At 50.6% G+C, this 14,788-nt stretch overlaps 2 protein-coding genes across 2 annotated transcripts in view; one reads left to right on the top strand and one right to left on the bottom strand.

Moving 5' to 3' along the window:
- The window catches only part of XPR1 (xenotropic and polytropic retrovirus receptor 1), a 79,586-nt gene extending 70,277 nt beyond the window's left edge, over nt 1-9,309 (bottom strand). The window contains exons 1-2 of the mRNA XM_031595616.2: nt 9,120-9,309; nt 5,808-5,859 (exon numbers count right to left, since the gene is read on the bottom strand). Of these exons, the coding sequence (XP_031451476.1) occupies nt 5,808-5,859; nt 9,120-9,188 (121 nt within the window). The 5' untranslated portion in view covers nt 9,189-9,309. The remainder of the gene's footprint in view (nt 1-5,807; nt 5,860-9,119) is intronic.
- A 1,465-nt stretch (nt 9,310-10,774) lies between these two features.
- ACBD6 (acyl-CoA binding domain containing 6) overlaps nt 10,775-14,788 on the top strand; it is a 68,910-nt gene continuing 64,896 nt past the window's right edge. The window contains exon 1 of the mRNA XM_031595615.2: nt 10,775-10,988. Within this exon, the coding sequence (XP_031451475.2) occupies nt 10,809-10,988 (180 nt within the window). The 5' untranslated portion in view covers nt 10,775-10,808. The remainder of the gene's footprint in view (nt 10,989-14,788) is intronic.

Below are 14,788 nucleotides of genomic sequence, written 5' to 3'. Positions count from 1 at the left end.
CGCGGCCGGATTTCTAAAACTGGAGACACTCAGTGGCCCTGGAGCCTTTGAGACTCCAGCTCAAGCCTTACTGAACGCCGACAGCAGCAAACAGAACTTCTGCCTACAGAGGTCGGGAGCTCCAGGGCCAAAGGCAGCAGGCTGGGGAAAAACAGGGCCACACGTGGACACAAAGCAGACCCCGAAGCAGCGTGGCAAGGTCTGCTTACAGAATGGCTGAGATGCAGACAGCTACACACAGGCAGAGGGATGCGGGACCCCTCGCCATCCCTCCTGCTGCTTCACGCCTTCTGGGGCTTCACCAAGGTGACATCTGCTGAAGAGAAGGCTATGAAAGCTGTGGCAGGCTCCCTGCTGCTGATGCACTGCTCAAACTCACACCTGATATGGGGTATTTTTGCAGGGTGTGATGCGCTCACCAGAAAGAGCAGTTGTCCTGCAACCAGGATTATTACAGCAGATGCATCCGATCAGGTGTGGCAAATGCTTCAGGCTTGGTATCCCTGCTTTGCTTTCTTCCTCTGACTGCTTGACAAGGAGATTGTGTTCTGGATCCATATTCTAGCAGCCTAACCTCTGAAACATGAAGTTTTAATGAACAAATCTTACCAGCACCCTTACAGAGCTATACTATAAGTGAATGTTGCACTTTAAGAGCATGCAGCATCTGAAAGCCGGAGACGAAGCCTGTATAGAGGGCTATCATTTGTGACACTGACACTAACCCAGCTCAGCCAAAAGATGCTCCTTCTTTATCCTCCCTGGGAAGGTCTCCTTTCTCCTCCCCGGGAAGTCTTCTTGTCTCTAGGCAACTCCATTAATTACAGCCTCTTAAAGGCTTTAAAAGGACACACAGCCTCCAAGAAACATTTCCTTGCACCTGTGCACATCAAGGTCAGTGCAGAACCAAGCCCTGACCCAGCTGCTAACAGAGAAATGCATTATCCTGTGACTGGGTGGGGGGAAATGAAACCTTTGTCTTGGATTGCCGTGGAGTTCAAGGAACATCTGGCATGCAGCAAGGCTCCAAGAAAGGCAGAATGCCATATGGGGATCTCAGACTGGTTACCTCCTTGCCTTTTCACTGCTACCACTGACGATGGAAGACAAAGTCTCACCAAAACACAGCAATACTGGCCCAATCCCTTTCAGCTATTTATAGAATTTGCTTTATAGGTATATCAGCCAATCCTGCTCATTATTACCCCACTCAGCTGCCTTGCCTGTGACTCACTGCTACAGCTGTGCTCACAGGGAGCAGCCATTCAGAAGCACACCTGAGCTCAGCATGGGGACACGGATGGGCAGTGGTGGCACCAGGACAGCCATCCTGGCCACACATCACGACATGCCTGCAGCCGTGGCACAAGGCAGGTCCTGAGGTCACAGCTCACTCTCACTTGGCTTGCCAGAGAGCTCCAGGTTCCCTCACCCCACCTTGGAAATGTTTATAGAGGCACGCTAATCACATTGGCAGTGTTTATAAAAGCACGCTAATCAACAGCAGGAGCAATAAGACCAAGATTACAGACACAGTCTGGAAGCCAAATTCACCTCTTGTTGCTATTTAGAACTGGCATTTCAGCACGTGTAGAATTCTCACCCCTCCGAAATGCGTGCCTGAAGCTATATAGCACATGCAAAATAAATTGCATTTCTATCGCTGTGTTATGGCATGCAATTTTCCTCTTCCCAATCACACTGGCTGCCTCTCTTGTTAAGTCAAATAGCCTGTCAGCTTCTCATCAGGAAGTAGAAATTGCTTTTCCATCTCCTAGGAGATAAACAAAGCTCTCTCCTCTGCAGCAAGGGCAGCGCACAGCCCGGGGCTGGAGCTGCAGGATGGGCTGTGCTGCTCCTCACGTTCCTGCACACAGCATCCACCATGCATGCCAGTAGATTGGTGCATTCTCAGTGTTCTCTGCAGCTTTTAGCTGAACATACACAGCTCTGGTTCACTGCTGCCTTACAGCTGCGGATCTCCAGGCATTCTTCAGCCCAGGTAGCAAAGCAGAGGAGCTGTGCTGGCAGCCCCTGCTCCTCCTACATGGCATCGCAGAGATGCTGAAGCTCCTGGCAGGCCCTGACCATCGTTCTGAAGCATCTTACAAGTGATTCTGATGCAGAAGAATGAGATTTCCTTCCAGGGAGAGCCTGCTCACAGCGTGCATTTTTAAAGAGACAGAAACTCATCGAGTTGAATTCACATGGCATTATTCACCAAATAGCCACAGCCTCATCCCAAAGCCTAATCGCCTATTTCGAATGCAATGGCTACAAACCCCGAGGCTGCCTCCTACACACACTGTAAATCTTGCTGTTACTCCTCCCGCTGCAGCCTTTTCCAAAGCCCAACAATAAATTCTGACCTCCTATCCACACACGTGTGGTGTTTTCTCTAGGCTACACCCAAAGCCCTGTTTGATGTTCTGCTGCACTGCGAGCACGGCTGGCTGTCCATCTTCCAGCTTTATGAACTCCTTTCCTATTTCCCAGCCTTCACGTTTTAACCACCAACATGAAACCTGGTTACCTACCAGTTAAATCAACGCACTGGCCTTTTTATATTATCAGAAAGCAAGAGCAGGAAGGAAGGGAAAAAAAGCATTTCTGATGTTGCTGTCACCCCACACCATTAAGGAGGGATCTACAGCCTTCGTGCAGCCAGCCTGATAAGCAGCTTGCAGATCTGCAAAAGAAACCTGCCTGCAGGTGCAGCCCTTTCCTTGGAGCTGGTGTGCAGCACCCAACCCAGCCTTCCTGCTGCCTCCCACAGCCCTTTCATTAGCCCAGCTGTGGAAACAAGCAGCTGGGAGCAAGAACCTGAGCGCACCAGTTCAGCCAAGGCAGATCTGCACGTGCTCCTGCATCACAGCCTGAGTGCTCAGTGCTATGGCACTGCCAGCCTGCTATGAAGTAAGTTTATATCACCAATAGAGCATGCTGAGAACGTCCCAATCTCACACCTCTCTTCTCATCTGGAGCAAGCAAAGAGGTGAATTTGCACAGCACAAGCACCAGCACTGCTGCTAAGCTTTTCCCCTGTCAATCAAGCTGTAATGAAAGTCACCTATTAATTTTGGTTTTGAGTTCAATCTTGAAGCATTCCTACTCCCCACTCGGCCTAATCCTTGTTCCAGCCTACCACTGGAATGCAGATGGGGGTTAAGTTTAATAAGTCATCTCCATAATAGGAGGATACTGCAGAACGCTTTTGCGCCATTTAATGTGACAACAACAAGATCTGTTTACACAAGTCTTAAAGGGAGGTTAAATTTCAATATCTGAAAGACAAATATTCTAGGCAATAATATTCAGAGTGGACCGTGTCCATTGGAGCGCATAATCAGGATGAATAATTCACAGCCAGACTTCCATCTCCGCTATGGCTGCAAAGAGCTGAACCCTGAGCAGCTCGGGGAGATGCCAGCACATCTGCTCAGTGCTCCCAACTGCAGGGCAGTTGGACTGGATGGCCCTCAGAGGTCCCTTCCAGCTCCAAGGATTCTATGATCACCAGTAGAGCAGGTAAACGTGCTGGTAGGTGACCCCACAACTTACATCCACAATCATCCTCCTAGCAAACTTCTCTCCCTCAAACAGCAGCAGCAGCACCATTTGCACAGCTTATGAGTCATTTTGAAGCCAGCTTTGTTTACCCACGTGCCAACCATAAGCAGGAGATTCCTTAACACGAGCCCAGAGACAGTCAACGGAGACAGACCTCCCTTGATTTCACAGCCCAGCTACTAGCTGAAGATTAGCTCCAGTGAACATGTAAGGTAAATCAAAGCCCAGCTGAACACAGCTACAGTGCCTGGCATCACCTACATCAAATGGCTTTTAGTTAAACCAGCCTAAAATGAGATTTACACCAGCCTCACCCTGGGAAGATGGGGCTTACAGCACCCTCCTGGTGTTCCTGTGCTAAGCTCAAAGTCACACATGCATTTCAGAGAGCTGGAGAATGAGCAAAACAGATTCACAGCAGAGGAAACTAAAAACAAACAAACAAAACAGGAGGGAAATAACACACTGGAAACTGACTTTAATTAAAAAAAGAAACCCAGCACACGCTCGCATAGCACTGAACTAACAAACAGTGCAGGAATTAGCACAGCTGCTCTCTTCTTAGAGGCAGTTTGGGCAAAACAGTGACAAATCTGAGCAGTTCCAAACAGTTTGCATCGCTTTGTTCTCTGCAGTACAGAGGGAGAGACTTGCTCTCCAAATAACAAGCAGAAGATGCTTTTTGTAGCACAACGTTAAGTCATTACTTCCCTTTTTGATGAGGTTTCGAAAGCATCAAAGCAGGCAGAAACAGAAGTTTACATTCTTTAACATTCAAAAGAACAACATTAATATTATATCATACCATTTTATTCTTCACTTTCCCTTCCTTTCCTAAGTATGTTTACACGTAAACATTACAGCACAGACAGAACATCACTATATCACAACGAGCATAGGAAGAAAAAAAAAAAAGGAAGTCAAAATGCAGAATACCACTCAGGGGTTTTATGGCCAGCTTCTCACAGTGTCTTCTTTACACCTTCCCAAAACAATACTGAGGAACTAAAATGCAAAGCATCTGCAGCCCTATCCTTTTAAAGACAAACCTTAAGTCACACACTGGTGGTAAGACAAAGGAAACATTTTCTCAACAAAACCAGGCAATTATCTCTAAAAGACAAGTTAATAAAGATCATCTGTGTGGCCTATACAAAACACTGTGGTTCCTCCAAGATGGAAAACTGCTTTTTGGGAGAGAAAACTGCTGTCTGGGAGAAGGATCCTCCAGGATGGGGTGGGGGTGTTTTAAAGCAGTTTTCGCATCTCTAAAAAGCAGGACTTTCCTCTTTTGCCAGCATACTGCTTCCAAGCTTGATTCCATTTCCCAAAAGCAGCCCATCAATTTTAGGTGATGCCAGGAGCGTGGCCACTCACCTGTAGAAACGCACTTCTAGGACCCACAGTTTGGAGAAGAGGGTGTGAGTTGTTAATGAACTAGCATCAGTGATGGCTGGCATTACTGATTCCAGCCAACTGACTGCACTGGAAGCAGCAGTTCTGCTCTGCACACACACAAGGAAGAGTGAAAGAGCTGCACTCAGAGAGATCAGTGACACTAACACTGCTCTGCAATCAAACTGCTAGAAGCACGGAGTTTGAAATCCACAGAAAGGGACCAAAGCAAGATCAAGGCAAAAACTATTCAGTACCTCAAAGACAACTAAAGGAGAGAGAAAGATATAGGGTCCTACTGAGAACTTTTGCACACATCACATAAGACTACTCAAAATGCAGCGAGCTTAAAAGCAAATGCTGTGCTAAAATAACCTACCTAGAGAATGCAGTGGCAATAAACATATGAAAACAAGAAAATATACTCATATCAGCATCCAAGAGGTGGCACAGCACTCAGGGAGCAGCCAGGACAAAAGGATGAGACCTTCACATCACTGCTCACCAACCGGTGACTCTCCAGCACAGCCATCTCCCAGGGCTGCCATAGGAAAACAAGAGGCTATTCTCCAGTGATGAAGTAGTACTTCCACCAGTGAATGTCCTTATAAGCAAGAGGAATCCAGCTGCTGAAGTCCCAAGCTATACAAAGCCATTTACTGTGCTGATGACAGAAGACAAAGAGTTCCAACAATCCCAAATAGCACGCAGGCTGCAGAAGGCCGAGCGTTTGCCCATCAGTGTATTGACTTGACCAATTTAGGAGGACTGAGGACAGAAAAATAACACTACTGCACATCCAATGCCAAGAAAAACACAATTCTCAGTGACCACGTGCTTACCTTCTATAGAAGGGGCCTGGTCCACGGCTGCATACAGCATCTCTTTCAAAGCCTGGAGGGGCAGAACAAAGAATGCAGTCAGAATCAAATAAAAATTACGTTTTGATATGCTTGTTTGAAAACAAAAAGCAATTAAAGTCCTTTTATCCCTCCAGACTGACACACAAAGCTACGGGACGTGTTGGTAATGCTATTACACATATTTCTGCTAGCAAAAGAAACACGTGTTCTCATTTACTGACCCCTTCATCTAAAGCTTGTTATACTACTAATCTGCTATTGTTATTCCAGCTGTATTTTAAAACATACTCTTTCAGAAAAAAGGTTTGCAGGTTGGTAGGATGCTCGAGGTTTGTTAGAAAACCTGTGGCGTGACATAGAAAGGAGCTTGTCAAGGCAAACAGAGATAAAGAAGCCTCGGGGATCTATCACTGTTGTACAGTAGTACAGGAACACACACGTATTCTAAAAGCTGAAGACAGGGTGACGGACCAGATTAGGAAACACGAGTGATTGCCTTCTCCCAAGGAGGGATCTCAAGGGCAACACAGCATCAAACAACCTGAGATGGGGTTTGGAGTAACCTGAACCAGTTTGGGAACTAGAAGTAAAGGGGCAAGACCCATCTGTCCTGCAATTATTCACTTTATAGCAGATCACAGCACAATGAAGGCAAGCATCCTCACATACACAAAGAACACGAGCAGGCTTCACACACACACCTGCTGTGAGAATTAGAGCTCATTTGCTGCCTTGTGAACCTACAGAAAACTAATGCACAAAAGTCACTGGGGTCCTTGAGGCCTGCTGCCCATCACCCAAAACATCCCACAACCCCAAATCCCACAGCCCCTTCCTGCCCTGGGTCAGCACAGCCTGAACAATCACCACCCTGATGCCCTCCCAGGGAAAACCACAAGCTCAGCAAGGAGCAGCTCAGCGCTGTTGTAACACACTGCTAAGCAAACAGAAGGTCTAAAGGACACGTCTGTTTATTGCAAGGTGTCACAGGCGGCCAGCAAACAGGCAGCTCAGGCATCTCCCAAAGGTCTCGTTCCAGAGGTCCCAACAAAGGTCACTCGCAGAATTGTTTTCCCAGCTAAGCCACTGCTGGATGATCCCCATCCCAGTGACACAACCCATTCCTACATTCTGACTGACCACGGCTGCTCTGTCTCCTTCCTCCCATGACTCACCAGCTGGCAGCACGTGATCCTGTGCCACGCATCAAGTGGTCAAAAGAAGCAGCCACCAATGCAGAACACCTTCCCCTTTCTCATCCTGCCAATCACCCTCGCCTACCTGTACATTTTTCATGGGGGAAAACAAGCTTTACAACTTCCCAACCTGCTGTCCCCCATCCAAAGACTAAGGCAGGCAGAGCCCAAGGTCCCCTTTGGAGAGGAGGGAAGTCAAATAGATTGGAAAACATGAAACAAAAAGACAATTTAAGAGTTCAATAAGGAGCTTTCTGCGCTCGGATAAACAAATTCAGGCTGGAGAAACCAGCAGAGAATTGCCATCTGCCAAGTGTAAAACCAGGCCTCCATCACACTGACACATGAGAGCAGGCTGAGCCACGCTCCCCTCCTTCTGCAGGAGCTTCAGGGATGCACACAACAGCGAATCCACATTGCAATTAGTAGACAAACAGAGGCCCAGCACTCCAACTTCACTACAGCCACAATGGCACATCTGTAGGAAAAAGCATCCTCTGAGATTCATCTGTGAGTCACTTTAATTTGTCCAGTTTTGTCTGCTTGAAAAAGACAATGCTGACACGGAAAGACAGGATTTTGTTTGCTCTCCTATTCTATTTTTGCTCCATGGGAAGCAAAGGGGCAGTTCACAACACAAGGGGTGATGGCAAGCTGGGCTCCCAGACCTGCCAGCAGCAGACATAGCATGGAACGTCACGCTTTGTGCTGTTCCATTCCTTCCAACTTGAGCTTTGTGCAATCTTTTCTTTCTGATTTCCTATTCTAGAGGCAGATTGAGGCAATCAGGGGTTTGTAAAACTCAGTGCTTGCATTCACTCAGCCACAAGCCAACGTCTTTGCCAAAAGCTGAATGAAACAGAACAGAATACATTATCTGTCTTTTCACGTGCCCATTGCTTGCTCTTAATAAGCACACAGACAGCAATGGTCACTTGCTGCAAGATAAGAAATCTAAGCTCTAGGTATCGAAGTACATCTTTTTCCCCATTTAACAAAAGCCAACAGGCTTTTCCCTGCCTGAGCTTTTCCCCAGACCACGCACCTGCCCTCAACAATCACAGCACAGAAAACTGCTGGAGGGGAAGGCCGCGTTACTGACAAAAACTTTGCAGGCTGTAAATGACGAAATACCACCCGACAGCAAAACGTCATTTTTAGGTCGTCAAAACACAACGTCTCATTCTTCTCCCTGACGTCACCAGATCTCACACCCTCCTCCTGCTGCCACTACGACAGGGCAGGGCTGCTCACCGTGGGGGCTCAGCCTCCCCGGGTTCGGCCACATTGCAACCCGGGCTCAGCAGCTGCTGTGCCAAGGAAATAACCACGAGGGCTGCACGGGGGCTCTGTGACACAGAACGAGCTGGAGGCAGCGCCTGTCCCACCTCCCAGCCTTCGACGTGGTAATCCCTGGAAACGGGGCTGATCTTTTCCCAGCTCCATCACAAGACCCGCACGAGTCTGTGTGTTAGGTGCACCGTTCGTGACGGAGATCTAAGCTGTCAAAACGAAAAGAACACGGCAACGACACGAGCACAGCCGCGTACGCTGCAAGAAAAACCGCAAGCAAGTAACGAAAGCAGGGCTATGCCTTCCCCTCGGCCGAGCAACGAGGCGGTGTTGGTTGGCACAAAGGAGGGCTGCACGCCTCTGCCTGCACCCGCACCACCACCGGGTCGTGTATAACCAATGCAGCAATACGCGCGGGCAGCAGGGCAGAGTAACAAAGAGTTTGACAACTTACGGGCGAAAAGGAGGGCTGGGAGGGAGGGGGGGGGGGGGGGGGGGGGATAGTAGGTTGTTTTGTATCGCTCAGAAAGGACTCCGAGATACTTTGTACTCCAACCCGCCTTCATTTAGGAGCCGGGTGGGGAAAGCAGACGGACGCAGCAGCGGTGCCGCGGTTAAAGCGTCGGGAAACGAACGCGAGCGGCGCACGCAGCGAGAGCCCCGGCCCGGCGGGGGAAAGCCGGCCTCCGGGCGCTGAGCGGAGCCCGGGCTCGGCGGCTCAGCCCGCAGCCGCGGGACAGCGCTGCGCTGCGCTCCGCCCCGCCGGGCACGGCTCCGCCGCCGGGAAGGTCGCTCCGCTCACCTCGTACTGTATGTACTGCTTCCGCCATTCGGGGGTGATGTGCGCCGCGAGGTGCTCGGCGAACTTCATCCTGCCGCCGAGCCGCTCCTAGCGGCGCCTGCCTGCCAACGGGCCGCCGCCGGTACTGCGGGGCGGGGGGGGGCCTCCGCCGCCGCACATGGGCCCCCGCCCGCCCGGCCCCGCCGATCCTCGGCCCGCCTCGGGGCCTCCTCAGCGCCGCCCCGCAGCCGCCGCCGCCGCCGCCTCTTCGGCCGCCGCCATCTTCCCCGGCCCGCCGCCGCCTCCCGCCGTCAGCCGCCCGCCAGCCAACCGGCCGCCGGCAGCGCCGCGTCGCCACGGCAACATCCGCCGCCGCCCACCGCCGCCGGGGGGCGTGGCATCGGGGGTGTGGGCGTGGCCAGGATAGGGGCGTGGTCTCTGAGTGGGCGTGGCTTAAAGATAGGGGCGTGGCCACAGTGGGGGGGGTGCTGCGTGTATCCCGCAGCGCCTCGGGCGTGGTGAGCATCGCCGCACGGTGCTGCGTTATCGCTGCCGGGCTCGGCAGGGCAATGAGTTCGTTAGGAGCCCAGAAATGACCTTCCTCGCTGCTCTAACAACCTGCATTTTACTGAAAACCTCACGTCCTGGTGTCTTGTTCCCCCCTTCCTGTGTGTTTCCTGACCCCAGCCATGTCCTAGCACGTTACATTCGGTGAGCCCAGCCCAGCCCATGACCTGTCAGTCCCCCCCTACTGCATCACGCAGGACAAAAGGGCTGCAGGACTGCAAGCATTAGGTCCTTGCACTGGAACCACTTGCTGACATAGTGCCCAGCTGTGTGCTTGGAACACCTCGCTGCTATTGCAGCTGGGTGCTGGGAGAAGGTATGAGAATGGGCATTATCCGCTTCCTTAACTGGAGCAGGGAGAAGTCGGCAGTAGGCTTCCCACCAGCACAGTCTGGCACTTGCTTTCTTGGGAGTGTATAGAATCATTTATAAATAGCACGTTTTTCTTTAAAATATATACATATAAATTATGCCGGGGGATTGCTGGGGAGGAGCCTTCAGAAGAAAAGTGCAAGAAAAAAGCCTTTCATAGGGAAAACCCTGAGCAGCAGCTGCTGAGCTCTCATCCATCCCACTCGTGGCTGGGGTCAGCACACAACAGAGGGGTTTGGGGCTGGCTTCGGACCTGTTGGCTCTTGCTGTGGGGTCTCTTGACCTTCTATTGAAAAAAGCAACAACTAAAAGAGGGATGTGCTTGCTTTCCTTCAGATCCACATTCAGGTTGCACGCTACAAGAACACTGACGTCGACTACCAGACACTGAGGTCCAGGAGTGTGTTTGGAGCTGTGCGGGGTGTGGGGCACCGTGCGATGGGGGGTGGCTGAGGGAATGGCACGGGGCAGTGTGGAGGAACTCAGGGGGAGACCTCGCTGCTCTACAGCTCCTAAAGGGAGGCTGTGATGAAGTGGAATCGGCCTCTGCTCCTGGTAACAGCGATAGGACGGGAAGGATCAATCCCTAGGAGGCCTCGCAGGCTGGGCCCACAGCCAGCCCGCCACTGCCCCCCAGCGGTCGTTGCCCACCGGATGGGTGTAGGACCGCGCGTACCCCGGAACTCTCGGGTGCAGCGCGCGTTTCCCGCCGGGCGGCGAGGAACCGTACCGAGGCGCGCAGGGGGACGACGGTGCGGGCGTACCGGCGCCATGGCGTCGCCCCCGCTGGCGGCCGGGAGCGCCGGCGAGGGGAGCTCGGGTTCGGCGGAGCCGGATCCGTCCGATCGGCAGCTGTCCGCCTTGTTCGAGCAGGCGGCCGAACGGCTGCCCGCCCTGCTGCCCAGCGCCAGCAAGGAGCAGCTGCTGTACCTGTACGCTCGCTATAAGCAGGTGAGGCGCGGGGCCTTGCGGCTGGGCTGAGGGAGAGGCCTGGCGCTGCGGGGGGGAGGGGAGGAAGAGGGGGGAAGGGCTGGGAAGCTGAGCTGGTTGGTTTCTGCCACGTGCTCGGGTCAGGTGCGGAGTATTCCCAGCTCGGAGGGACCCCAAAGCTCCCCCTGCCTGGTCCCTGCTATGGGCTGGCTGCAGCCCAGCAGTTCAGGCTGCCCAGGGCCCACCCACGGCATGGGGCACCTGAGGGATGGGGCACACGCAGCTCTGGGCGGCACTGCCGGCTCCTCGCTTTGAAAAGCGACTGTGGAACTGGACCCTATCTGTTTTGCTCAGCAGGAGGTGCCCGAGACCATTGGACGGGGCGCTGGGCGGCTTGATCCAGTGGCTGGCAGCCGTGCCCGTGGCAGGAGTTGGGGTTTGATGAGGTTTGAGGTTCCTTCCAACCCAAACCGTTCTATGATTCTGCAGACGGTCCAAGTTACATTTTTCTTCCACGTGGAATACCCTTGTCTGGCCTGCTGCTGCTTAAAAGCATTTCCATCTTTTTGATGCAGTACTGAATTATCCCTTGAGCTGGTGGCTTCTTAGCTGTGGTTTGTGGGCCATTAATTGTCTCTCAGAGCAGGCTGGTCACGTGGGAGCTTTGTCTTCAGGTCTTTTGGTGCTTCAACAGGTCTCTGGCTCTTTTTTCCTTGTAAGAGAAAAGGAAAGGGTGGGGGAAAGTGCCAGGAGAACTTCTAGGAATTCAGGCCGTGCATAGAAGGAGATGAAAAGAAATAGTGTTGTCTCTGCTACAGCTCATCTGCCTTCTCAGATTCGTTTCAAATAACCTCTTATTTCTCACCACCTACAAGTGCTTTGTAGCTGTCCTCGGTGGCCAATGGGAGGCTTTACTTAGCCCTCAGCCAGTGGCTGTCAGCAGACTCCAGAGGGTTTCCTGGTGCTTTATAAGAGCTACAGTTACTGAAATCAGAAGCTGTTTCCCAAGTTGTGATACCAGTCAAGAAAAGGCAGCAACTACTGCAGTCAGCACAGGTCTCCAGTCCCCTCCAGGTGAGAAACCAGGGATCTTCCATCTCCTTTTGTCCCAGAATGCACAAACAGTGCCTGTGTGCCCTCTGCTTTGGGTCTCCATGCCTTTGGCTGTCTGGGAAGGCTGTAATACAGTGCTGGTGCAGGCAGGAGAGAGGAGGAGTTTGCTAGCACAGCTACCTCAGCGTTAGGCTCTGCTAGCTTGGAGTTCTGCAGCATTTTGTGCTTTAAATCAAAACGATGGTGCTTAATGCAAGTTTTCTCTATTTAATTATAGCAGCCGTATCAGTATGCATAATGGGCTGCTAATATATTACTCCAGTGGACAGTAGTATTGCTAGCACACAAAAGGTGCTGACTCAGATCTGTCCGCTGCCCTTGATTTGGCATCCTTGTCTTTCCTCAGTTTAGTGTTTTATGTCACTGAGGGCTTTGATTTAAGACACAGCACCATCATAAAAGGGGTGACAGTAACAGCTGAGCTCTCTGTTAAGATACTGTATATTATTTATTTCAAACTGTTTGGGTATATAACTGTTTTCCTGGAATTTTATTACCTTTTATTGGAGGCCATTTCAGGATTTTATTACTTTTCTCTCTGATTTTGTTTATGTGTCAGAGACTCGAAAATGAGGGAATTGCTTAGTTGTCATCTCCAGTGAGCTTTTCAGCTGATGGTGCTGAGTTTATGGCTCTGCTTCAGCACAGGAGGAAGATCAGACTGGATCTGGGCTGGAGTGCTGCTTCTCCTCCTGCTTTCCACAAGGCTCTGGGCAAATCACTTGTGGAGTCCATGCCTTGAGTCTGTGAGGATGGAACTGAGCCAGCATTAGCAGCATGACTGTGAGCAAAGCGGGGACCTGCTGCCCTCAGTCTGCAGGGTTAGCACCCTTCTATTATGTTTCCTTAGATTCCCTTATGCCCTGCTGACAGTAAACAGAGTACATCTCTGAGCATCTGTCTATGCACGCACTCTGAGTGCTGTCACCTCCAGCATCAGGTGAAGGCTTCTCCTAGAGCTTCTAAATTGCCTCTCTGGCCACAAATGCAGGCTGTATGCAGGCTGTTCCCATTCAGAGCTGCTACTCAGTGGTTTAGGAGCAAAGCCTGCCGGCAGCTGCACAGAGAAGCAACGCTAGGAAAGCACTTAATACATTCTGGCTGCACACTGCTTTTCGTGCAGCTGATGAACTGTAAATGAGGAGAGCTAAGCACCAAGTGACCAGTCAGCCCCTGGAGACCGTCAGTAATTATTTTGTGGATCCAGAATGAAGAACTCTGCCTTGAAATACTAACACGGGCTCTTATCTTTCTGCTAGCTGAGGAGAAAAAACAGCATTTGAAGCTTTCCACTGAAAGCAACAGGACCGAGTCCTACACCACATTTCTTTCTTTTCCAATTTTTACATTGATACATTTAAGTAAAAATCACCATCCTCAGCATCCAAGTCTCCTCCAACTGAATTCCCGTTTGCTTTCTGACGCATTATGGAGTCCTGCAGCAAAGCAAGGGAAGCCAAGAATGTTATTTTCTTCTCTCCAGCAAAACCACTGCAAGCCTTTTTAACATGTCTCAAAATAGCAAGCGGGGCACAGGAGCACTTTTTTTTTTTTTTTTTTTTGCTCTCTTGATGGATGGAATTTAACTACTGTTCCCTGATTTGTATTACTATTGATGCTACTAACAATCTTTCCAGGGCTGGAACAGCCTTTGAATGCCAAATCTAGAGAGAATAAACTGCCCTCTTGTTTTGATGATGGCAGCAAGCAATATTAAAAAAGATGGGATTTTTTTTTTTGTCTGGCTTGGCCTGCTTGCACACCGAACCAAAGAACTGCCAGGCAGGCACTTTCTGCTCACATGATGAGTTTGCATTTTATTTCCATGTTTTGTTGTATAAAACAAATGGTCCAGACCATATCTGAGCACAGGAGAAAACATTGACAGTACAAATGGATGGTGATTGATTTACAGGGCTTAACTGCTGCTTGTCCTTTCCCTTCTTCCTCCATGGAATGCAGTGCACTGTTTTACAGGCCAGCTGGGATCCTAATTTGGATGGGCTGCTTACTCACAGGCAGTCAGATGCACGGAAAATTAATTTCAGTCACAGTCTCTCACACTTTAAATGAAAACATAGTGTAACTAATAAATATCTCTCGGTGTAGGCACACTCTCTTTACAGCCTGATTAATGATTCTCTCCTCAGCAGAAAATCCCCACCCTGCTAAGGTGAGGTTGATTTAAGCACTTCACCTGCCTGAGTGCTGGGGCATATTTCATTCTAAACAAGAAGGGTGAAGGCAGTTGGGTTTTGCTTGGCTAACAGAATGTTCTGCCAGCAGCCCCTGCCCTCCTCCAGACCACGGCATCAGAATGGCTCTGCTTGGAAGGGACCTCGAAGATCATCGAGCTGCACCCTGCACTGACAGAAATAGCTTTGTGCTTGTCATGTCGGGATGCCTTTCTATGGAAAGCTGGCCACAGAAGTCCTGCTGGCACCAAGTCTATTTTACACTGAATAAAAGATTTCTTATCCATCTGCATTAGTTTGGGTGCCACGTCTGTTCTGGTCTTTCTGAACAAGAGTTGAGCCACAAAAGCTGTGTACAGGATCACACTCTGTCCTGCAGCAGTGCCCATTTGCTAACCCTGCCTTGGTACTGCCACTGTGGCATCACACTGCTTCATCTCAGACACTTCTGCTCAGGCCTCAGCTCACTGGCAGCTGGTGCTTCCCATGCAGCTGGATGGATGCCTCGCAGAC

This window comes from Phasianus colchicus, chromosome 9, assembly GCF_987193195.1.
Source record: "Phasianus colchicus chromosome 9, bPhaCol1.hap1.1, whole genome shotgun sequence".
In the NCBI taxonomy this organism is placed as follows: Eukaryota; Metazoa; Chordata; class Aves; order Galliformes; family Phasianidae; genus Phasianus; species Phasianus colchicus.
The sequence above is the reverse complement of the archived record's forward strand: the minus strand, read 5'-3'. Positions and strand labels throughout refer to the sequence as shown.